This window comes from Petaurus breviceps, unplaced genomic scaffold, assembly GCF_028583685.1.
Source record: "Petaurus breviceps papuanus isolate PSGF00001 unplaced genomic scaffold, PetGlider_PUasm1.0 99, whole genome shotgun sequence".
Classification (NCBI taxonomy): Eukaryota; Metazoa; Chordata; class Mammalia; order Diprotodontia; family Petauridae; genus Petaurus; species Petaurus breviceps.
Genome location: NW_027187465.1, coordinates 192,345 through 202,606, shown reverse-complemented (window position 1 = coordinate 202,606; position 10,262 = coordinate 192,345). Strand labels below are relative to the sequence as shown.

Below are 10,262 nucleotides of genomic sequence, written 5' to 3'. Positions count from 1 at the left end.
CTGGAGCTGGTGCTCTTTACTTGCTGAGCCACCTGGCCGCCCCTACTACTTTACCTTCTTGTTCTAGAACTTTAGAGCAATTTTCCTTAATAATTTCTTGTAATATTATATCCAGATTCTTTTTTTGATCCTAAGTTTCATGTAGCCTGACAATATTCTTCTTGATTTGTTCTCCAGATCGGTTGTTCTTCTAATGAGATGTTTCAGATGCTACTATTTTTCCTAGATTTTTTTTATGTCTTGGTGTCTTATAATGTCATTTGATTCCACTTGCCTAATTCTAATTTTCAGGGAGTTATTTTCTTCCTTAAGATTTTGTATCTCTTTTTCTAATTGGTTAACTTTCTTTTCATAATTTTCTTGTATTGATTTGGTTTTATTTTCTAATTTTTCCTCATTCTCTGTTATTTAATTTTTGAATTTTTAAAAAATTCTTCCAATATTTCTTTTTGGGCTTGTGATCATTTGATTTTTTTCTTAGGGTAGGAGTGACTTTTCTTTTGCCTCACTATCTTCCTCTGAATATGAACCCAGATTTTCTTTAACACCAAAGTAACTTTCTATGGTTGGATTCTTGTTTTGCTTTTTTGCTTTTTGGAGGGCAATTGGGCTTAAGTGACTTGCCCAAAGTCATACGGCTAGTAATTGTGTCAAGTGTCTGAGGCCAGATTTGAACTCAGGTCCTCCTGACTCCAGGGCTGGTGCTCTATTCACTGCACAATCTAGCCGCCCCATATGGTTGGGTTCTTTTTCCTTTGCTTACCCATTTTTATTTTTAATTTGTCTTATTTTATTTATGGCAATTTGTTATTATTGTGTTTAATATGGATGCAAGAAGCCTAAAAAAATACTAGCAAAAATTACAACAATATATTACAAAAATTATACTTTATAATCAAGTGGCATTTATACCAGGAATGTAGGGATGGTTTGACATAAGGAAAACTATTAACATAATTGATTATATTAATAATTAAAAATTAAGAGATCATGTAATTATATCAGTAGCTGCAGAAAAAGCTTTTTGATGAAGTTAAACACTCATTTCTATTAAAAATACTTGAAAGTATTGGTATAACTGGATTTTTCCTTAAATTGATAAAAAGCATTTATCTAAATCCATCAGCAAGTATTATCTGTAATGGGGATAAACTAGAGACCTTCCTGGTAGGACCAGATATTAAACAAGGATGCCCACTGTCACCAATATTATTCAGTATTGTGTTGGAAATCCTAGCAATTACAATAAGAGAAGAAAAATAAATTGAAGAATCAGAATAGGGAATGAGGTGATAAAACTATCTCTTTGCAGATGATGTGATGATATTCTTGGAAAATCCCAAAGACTCAACTAAAAAGTTAGTTGAGATAATTAATAATTTTAGTGAAGTAGCAGGATATAAAGCAGATCTCTATAAATCATCAGCATTCCTATATGTCACAGACAAATCTCTGCAAGGAGAGATAGTAAAAAATACCCCATTTAAAATAACGCCAGACAGTATAAAATATCTAGGAGAACATCTGCCAGAACAAACCCAGGAACTATGTAAACAGTAAATAAAATAGAAAATATGATTAAAAATTTTACACAAAGATTTAAATAATTGGAGATATTGTTTATGGGTAGGTAAGGCCAATATAATAAAAAATGACATTTTTACCCAAACTAATTTATATATTCAATGACATCCCAATTAAATTACCAAAAAAATTATTTTACTAAATTACAAAAAAATCATAAAATTCATTTGGAAAAACAAAAAATCAAGAATATCAAAGAAAATTATGAAAAAAAGCAAAGGAAGGAGGTTTAGCAGTATTATCTGTATTATAAATCAGTATAGGTATTATAGATCTGTATTATAAGATAGTAATTATCAAAACTCTCTAATACTGGCTGAGAAATAGAAAAGTGGATCAGTGGAATAGAGTTGACATGCAATTTATAGCGTCAAATAAACATAATAACCTTGTATTTGACAAGTGTAAAGACTTAAGATTTTGGGATAAGAATTCATTATTTGATAAAATTTGTTGGGAAAACTGGAAAGCATCATGGCAGAGACTGGGCATGGACCAATATCTCACACCATTTACCAAGATTGTTCTACTTGTTTGTCCTTTGTTCTTTTTTTTTTTTTTTTTAAAGCAATAAGGGTTAAGTAACTTGCTCAAGGTTACACGGCCAGTTATTATTTCTGGGTGTGGTGCTGAGTATCTGAGCCCTGATTTGATCCAGGTCATCCCGACACTGGAGCTGGTGCTCTTACTCGCTGAGCCACCTGGCCGCCCCTAAGCAATTGGGGTTAAGTAACTTGCTCAAGGTTACACGGCCAGGTGTTTCTGGGTGGGTGCTAAGTGTCTGAGCCCGGGATTCGATCTCCAGGTCTTCTCAACACTGGAGCCGGTGCTCTTACTCGCTTTGCTACCTGGCCGCCCCTTGTCCTTTGTTCTTGAAGAAGACCATGACGTGCAGGTGGATTGGATTTATGTGAGGGAGGGCTGTGCAGTTGCCAGCCTCCCTTTATCCTCTAGAGACATCTTGGTCTAGTGGCAAGATATAGATATGGTCAAAACGTATGTATGACCTCTATATAAGGAGAGATTTCCCAAGAAAATTAGAAGAACATGGAACATATTACTTATCAGATTATGGGTAGGTGCACAATTTGTGAATAAGCAAGAGGTAGAGAGCAAACTGAGGTGTAAAATGGATAATTTTGATTACATTAAGTTAAAAAGGTTTTGCACAAATGACACAAATATAGTCAAGATTAGAAGGAAAGCAGAAAATTGGGAAAAAAAATTTATAGTTTATCAAATAAAGGTTTCATATCAAAAGTATATAAAGAACTTTGTCAAATCTATAAGAATACAAGTCATTCCGCAATTGATAAATAGTCAAAGGATGTGAACGGGCAATATTCCAGTGAAGAAATCAAAACAATTTATAGTCATATGAAAAAATACTCTAAATCATTATTGATTAGAGAAGTACAGATTAAATCAATCTTGAGATATCACTTTATACCATCAGATTGGCTAAAATGATAGGAAGGGAAACTGACAAATATTGGAGAGAATGGAAAAATTGAGACACTAATTCATTGTTGGTACAATTGTGAACTGACCCAGTCACTCTGGAATTATGCCCAAAGAGTTATTTAGCTAGCTGTACCCTTTGACCTTGCAAAAACCATTACTTAGTCTGTTGCCAAAGATACTGATTTGGGAAAAAGGAAAAGAAGCTGTGTGTTCTAAAATGTTTATAGCAACTCTCTTTGTGGTGGCCAAGAACTGGAAATTGCAGGGATGCCCATCAGTCAGGGGCCAGCTGAACAAGCTGTGGTCTGTGATTGTGGTGGAATGCTGCTCTGCTGTAAGAAATGATGAGCTCAGTGATTTTAGAAAAACATGGAAAGACTTGTATGAAATAATGAAGTGAAATGAGCAGACCAAGAGAACACTGTATACAGTAACAGCAAAATTATTTTAAGAATAGCTTTGAGCAACTAAGTGATTTTGTCCCCTATAAATATCCAAATTATCTATAAAGGACATATAAAGGAAGATGCTATGTGCATCCAGAGAACTAATTAGCAGACGTATGTATAGAACAGTTTTACATATATATGTGTATATATATATATATATATATATACACATGTGTGTATAGATATATATGTATATACACATACACACATACACCTCTGTGTCTAATAGTAGCCATCTCTAGAGGGGCAGGGGGGAGGAAGAAAGGAAAAAAAAGAAATTTATCTAATAGTGTTGTATATTGGAAAGGAATAGCAAGTCATGCATAGTTGATTTGCGGTTTCATGTACAGTTATCCTTTTTATTGTACAGTGTTATGGCAATGCTTGTTTTATTCCATAAATTAAAAATAAAAAGTAAAGTCATGTAAAACATAGTTCCATATTAGTGATGTTGCCCTCTCCCCAGAAAAATAATAAAAAGCAAGAAAGAGTAAAAGAAAAAAAATCTTCATTCTACATTCAGAGTTCATTTAGCACTGCCTGGAGGTGGATATTACTTTCCATCATGGGTCCTTTGAAATTGTCTTGGATCATTGTCTTGATCAGTATAGATATTCATGGTTGGTAAGGCTTACAATATTGCTTTATTGTACACAATATGTACACATATACCAGGAGATCCTGTTCTGTCCCTTCGCTTTGCATCAGTTCATATAAGTCTTCCATGGTTTTTCTGAAACCATCTTCATCATTTCTTACATCATAATAATATTTCTCCACAGTTTGTTCAGCCACTCCCCAATTGATGGGTATCCTCTCAGTTTCTAATTCTTTGCTACCAAAAAAAGAGCCACTATAAATGTTTTTGTCAATATAGATCCTTTTCCTTTTTCTTTTGAATTCTTTGGGATACAGACCTAGCAGTGGTATTGCTAGGTCAAAAAGTGTGTGTGTGTGTGTGTGTGTGTGTGTGTGTGTGTGCGTGCATATGTGTGTATGTGTGAAACAGTCTCTTCATAATCAGCATCTCCCCTGACTTTGCTTTCGCAGCTGTTTAAAAGCTTCAGCATCCTTGAGCCCAGCCCCATCCCTGCCCTCATAGTGTTTTCTGTGCTACTTACACTAATGTGTATTAGCCTTTGGGGCAGCCTGGAGGTCTCGTTCTAGGCTTTGCTCCTTTTGCAGCCTCAGTGTGCTGAGTTTCCCTTCTTTCTCTCTTCTTCTCTCCCAGGTGAGCACATGTGCCTACATCACCCAGAAGGTAGAATTGGCAGGTATCAGGTGAGTCTTGCCCCATCTTTGCCTTTTTGTGACTAACTGGACTGTAACAGCTATGTAGACCAATAGCAATGGGGGCTTCCCTTGGAAAAAGGAAACAGTCATAGTAGTAGCACAGAATGCCAGATATTGGTGTCTGAGGGAAGCAGCACCTGACATGGAAAGAACAGTGGTGTGGAGTCTGAGGACCTGAGTTCAAATGTCACCTCTGCCATTTCCCTGCCTTGTGACCACGGGCAAGTTTTTTCACCTTGATGGTCCTCTGTTTTCTCATCTGTAAAATGGAGCAGCCATCTTCTAGAGTTGTTGTAAATACCAAATGAGAGCATGCGATATAAAGCGTTTCACAAACCTTAAAGCTTCATATAAATCGGGAGCTCTGAGGACCTCTAGGGAGGGGCCTTCCACTACCTCCCAAGGTTTCACTCCCACCTCACCTTTGGACAGCTCTCACGTTGGGGCTTTTTGGTCTGATATTAAACCTAAATCTTGCTCTGGTTTTCTTCTGTACATGCCGCCCCTTGTGTATAAGACCCCTTTGAAATACGTTTTGTGATCTTGCTTTCAGGGCCCAGGCAGGTGAGCTGTGGGTGAAGAGTGAGAAGGTCATGTGTGGATACATCAGTGAAGACACACGAGTAAGAGCCCTTTCAGAATCCTCAGCAGCAGCCCCTGCACTGCTCATCCTGGCTGCTTTCTTCTGAAAAAGCAGGGCTCACATGCAAGATAGACAAGCATTGCAGTCTATGCAATGCTTCAGCCTGGCAGTGCTGGTCATTTTCTTTTGAGGGTGGTTTTCTTTGGGGAAGGAAGACTGAATCTGGCTTTGCTGTGCCTCAGCACAATGACTGGAGCCCAGGGATGGATACGGGGTGGGGGCCCTGAAGGAGCCTCCCTGCCATTTAGGGAGGTGGAGTATAAATCAGCAGAAGTTAGACAGCAGCGTGAGGTTGAGGTCACCTTCCTGTTGCAAGTGCTTAATTCACACTCATTCATTTAGTGCAGTAGGAGAGGAGACAGTACAAACAAGGAACATGGCGCCCTTTGGCAGCTGTTGTGAAAGTGACCCCCATTACTGCTCTGGGGTCACTCAGCAGCCCTGTAGGATGGCTGGGGCAGGTATCACGCCTGCTTCACAGAGGAAGAAACCAAGCCTGAGATCAGGGAAGTGGTTTGTCCAGGTTCTTATAATCAATCCCAGGATCTCCATCCCAGGGCATCTTACTCCCCCCAGATGAGCATCCTGGAGCCTGGAGTAAGGGAAGGCTTCATTGAAGAGATGGGCAGGATTGGGATTGGTGGGAAGTAACATGGAGGACATTCTGTGAAGGGAGACAGCCTGAGCCTGAGCAGGGGAGCCAAGCTCCCTCCCAACTCTTAATGCCTGTGTCTCCTTGGCCTGGGGGAGGGCATCATTGTGGTACAGCTTAGGGAGGCCAGTTAACATTCATGGAGAGAAGTCCCCAAGGAAAGTAGGCATCATGTGTTGTGGCTTCCTCTTTTGGAAGCTTAAAAGCATGTGGTTCCATGTACGAGGGTGGGGTGTAGGCTTGGGAAAGGTTTAAATCAGTTCCCCTCTGTGGTTTGTAAATTAAAAAGAAGAAAAAAATCCTCTTCCTTACGTGGGTCCCTTCCCTCCCCTTTGTCAGCTCTCCATTCCATAGGAATCTCGGCCTCTGTGTGTAGGGATCTTAGCCTGTGCGTGATGAGATGAGAGGGGCTTCTCATCCTTGCCCCCTCCTCTTCCCCATGAGCTTTGGTTGGTCACCCTCACCCTCCTCTAATAGACATTAATATTTGTGTCCGTGTGAAGCCAGCAGAGGCAGGGCAGGGCCAGCCAGTTGAGGTGGGGAGAGAGAAACACTATTTACAAAGCCAATTAGATGCTGTTTTAATTGTTCCATGTGAGCAGTCTTTGGCTTTAGCCTTCGAAAAAATGTGACTATCTTTGTTTTTTTTTTCCAGGTGGTGTTCCGTTCGACTTCGGCTATGGTTTATATATTTATTCAGATGAGCTGTGAAATGTGGGATTTTGATATTTATGGTAATGTTGCTGCTAGATGTGGATGTTCAGAACTGGGGCTCTCGATGGGTCGTCCCTGCTGTGATGCTGAAATCTCACCAGCGCTCCCGGCTCTGGGCACAGAGACATCTCCGAGCTCCTCCTTGCGGGGCCTCCCCCTCTGTGAGCACAGGCTGGAGCCCGTTCCTACCTTCTGATCCTCTATAACTCTTGTCACATTAGGGGGTTGTAAAGTGCTTGGCACATAGCAGGTGCCATATAGATGTTCATTACCTTTCCTTCCCCACCCTATCTAACCACTGATTCTACAGAGAAGATTCACCCAATAATGATAGCCAGCCTTTATCTAGTGCTTTACAAATGCCATCTCATTTGATCCTCACAATGACCCTGGGAGATAGGTGGTATTAACCTCCCCATTTCACAGATTATGACACTCAGGCAGACAGAAGTGAAGTGACTTGTCCAGGGTCACACAGCTAGGAAGTGTCTGAGGCTGGATTAGAATTCAGATCTTCCTCACCCCAGGCTCAATGCTCTAGCCACTGGGCCACCTAGTTCCTGTGCTCTATTGGGAATATCAGAGGCAGAGTTGGCTGTTTGCTGGCTGTGGGATCTTGGGCAAGTCATTTGCTCTCAGGGCCTCAGTCTCCTCATCTGTAGAATGAGATGGTGGCATGGTCCTTGTCAGCTTTGATCCTCATCCTCTGGTTGCTTTCTGTTCTGTGCACAAAAGGACTCTCAGTGACTGTCTAGTATCTGTTCCATCCCTTCTGCTTGGAGATCTCTATCTAGGGAAGAACCGCGACTTCTAAGGACAGGCTGTTCCACTTTGGGACAGCTGTAGCCCTGACTGCAAGCAAGGTCTTCTCAGCAGCAGCCCTTGATTGGTCTTCTTGCACCTTCCAGCCTGGGAGGTTCCTAGGTCTGTCTTTCAGGGCTAGTAGAAGTGTATCCCTCTTCTGGGAGATACATCTTCTGATATTTGAATACAGCCATCTCATTCCCTTCTTCCTCTCCCCTTTACCCGAGTCTTCTCCAAGCTAAATATCCCTTGTTCTTTCAGTCAGTTTCCCTCCGGTCCCAGCTTGAGGCCCATCAGCGTGCCCTTTGCTCTTGTCTGGGCATCCTCCTGTTCATCATTGTCCCTCCTAGAAGGTGAGGCGGCACCCAGGTCTGAGCACATTCTCCAGATGCTGTTTGTCCACTGCAGAGGCCAGAGGAGCTGGATGACTCCGCTTACTTCCGGGTGCGCTCCCACCCCCACGCTCCCCTGACGCTGTATTAGTCTCCTTTGCTGGCATGTCACCCTGTGGCTTCATATCCACCTTGCAGAGCTCTCCTCTGCCCCTGCGTGCCTTCCCCAGGTTGTACATGGAAAGTCATTTTGGCTGAACCCAAGTGCAAGACTTGACATCATCCCAGTTCCATTTGAGCTTATTTGAGTTAGCCCAATGGTTTGAACTGTCTAGATCTTTTGAATGCAGATTTCAGCCTCTAGCCCTCCCTCTTAGCTTTTGTGCCATTTGGTGATTTGGTGAACACCCCCTGCCTCCATTCAAGTCCCTGATAAAAAATGTTCAACAACACAGGGCCAAGCTGAGCTCTCTACTGAGGGCGCACTACTGGAGACCTCCTTCCAAAGCAACGTTAAGCCATAAAAGACTGCTCTTCGGGTCTGACCATTCAGCCAGTTCTGAGTCAAGCCCAGCGCTTCTTCGGCTATGAGGTCATGACCCACAGTTGAAGAAGTGCTGAATGGGTGTGAGTAGAAAAAGTTTAGAAGCCCTGGTCTAGCCTGCTTCTCTCTATATTTAAGGGGGGGGGGGGGGGGGGGCGGGAGGGAGCCCGCAGTAGAGAGCGAAGGTTGGCCCTAGAGAGAGGAACAGTGAGAGGGAGAGAGAGAGAGAGGGAGGGAGAGAGAGACACAGAGAGAGAGAGACACACAGAGAGAGAATGGATCAAATGCTCTGATCTAGATAAACAGTGTTTATAACTATTGATCTGTTGGCTTACTGTCCATCAAAAGGCCCAAGGTTAGTGTGGAATGAACGTTTGTTTTTTTTAAACATCTGTCACTACCTTTTGTCACAGTCATTTCCCTTTCATTGTCTTTCCTCCTCCTTCCTCAGTTGAACTCCTCTTGAAACAAAAACATTTAATCGAAGCCGACATAGCTGGCAGGCGTGTTAGACAGTGATGCCGCATCCCACATCCATCGCTCCCTATGTCTGCTGAAGGGCTGGGGAAGGGGGCAAGTTCCTTCATCAGTTGGGGCACTCGTCAGCATTACAGGGGTCATTACAGAGCATGCCTGCCTTTTCTTGTGGCTTCTGTCCCCTCGGGGTCGTTGGTGCTGATTCATCTTTTCATCCTGCATCGGTTTAAGTCTTCCAGTGTTTCTCTCGATGTTGTACTGTATCCCTGCACTCCGGTTTGCTCACCCATTTTGTTTCCTGTTTTTCACTTCCCTTTACTGTCTCCAGCAGTGGGGTCCCACTGACTAACAGGGCCTATAGTGAAGCCAGGCTGGCACTTTCCTTTTCTAGAGGTCCTTGAACTGCCCCTTTATTAGAACAGTCTGGAACTTTCCCAGGAACTGAAGTCAAGCTCCCTGGCCTAGGGTTTGCAGACTTGGCTCTCTTCCCTCTTCCCGTGCATTGCTGCTGCCATCCCCCGGTCTTGCCGAGATGATCGAGATCAGCTTATTTGCCATGTTGACGGATTATTTCAGCACGCTGCGGTGGAGATTGTTGGGCCAAGGCTCCTCAGGGGCCGCCAAGCCTCCTCACTCTCACTTTGGTTCTCAGTTCTCTATTTGTCATGTCTGCTGTGATTCTCCTTGGCCTTGAAAAGAGAAGACAAAAGTGGCGTTGTCTTCTTCCTGTTGTCTTTGTCCCGTGAAGGAATATTGAAAAAGTATTTATTTACTGCTAACTCTGTGTGCAGCACTGTGGACGTAGGCCCTGCTCCCAAGGCACTCACATCCAGTAAGCGAGACTATGCCTTAGGAGGTTTCAGCTGTGAGTTGGAAGGAAAGGCCCTGTGGGCCACAGGCTGCAGTGGCGAGCCAGATGGCAGTGCCCCTTCTTTAAGTGTCATCCTGTGTATTAGGTCCTGTCTGTTTCTGGGCAGAATCATTTGGCAGTGCCGTGGTTGTTAGTGGGGAGCATTTTTTGGGTCTAGAGGAGCTGTGGCTGCAACACCTGCAGAGCGTGGTGCCAGGTCCAGAAGTGTCACTTCCTTGATGATGGCAGCAGGCACTGGTCTGGTGGTTTGGGGACACTGCTTTTCCTGGCCTTACTTGCCTCTGAGTGGCAGGTGGTATTGGTGATGGGCCCATTTACACAGGGGCTTCCCCTCCGGATGATGGGGCCAGGCTGGAAGCATTTCCAGTTGCCTGGGAGGGGTGTGTGTCTGTGTGTGTGTGTGTGTGTGTGTGTGTGTGTGTGTGTGTGTGTGTG

General features: G+C 43.0%; 1 protein-coding gene across 1 annotated transcript in view; it reads left to right on the top strand.

The window, feature by feature from the left end:
• DEPDC5 (DEP domain containing 5, GATOR1 subcomplex subunit) overlaps positions 1 to 10,262 on the top strand; it is a 113,278-nt gene that overhangs the window by 28,638 nt on the left and 74,378 nt on the right. The window contains exons 7-9 of the mRNA XM_069081385.1: positions 4,729 to 4,778; positions 5,344 to 5,413; positions 6,741 to 6,819. Coding sequence (XP_068937486.1) covers positions 4,729 to 4,778; positions 5,344 to 5,413; positions 6,741 to 6,819 — 199 coding nt within the window. The remainder of the gene's footprint in view (positions 1 to 4,728; positions 4,779 to 5,343; positions 5,414 to 6,740; positions 6,820 to 10,262) is intronic.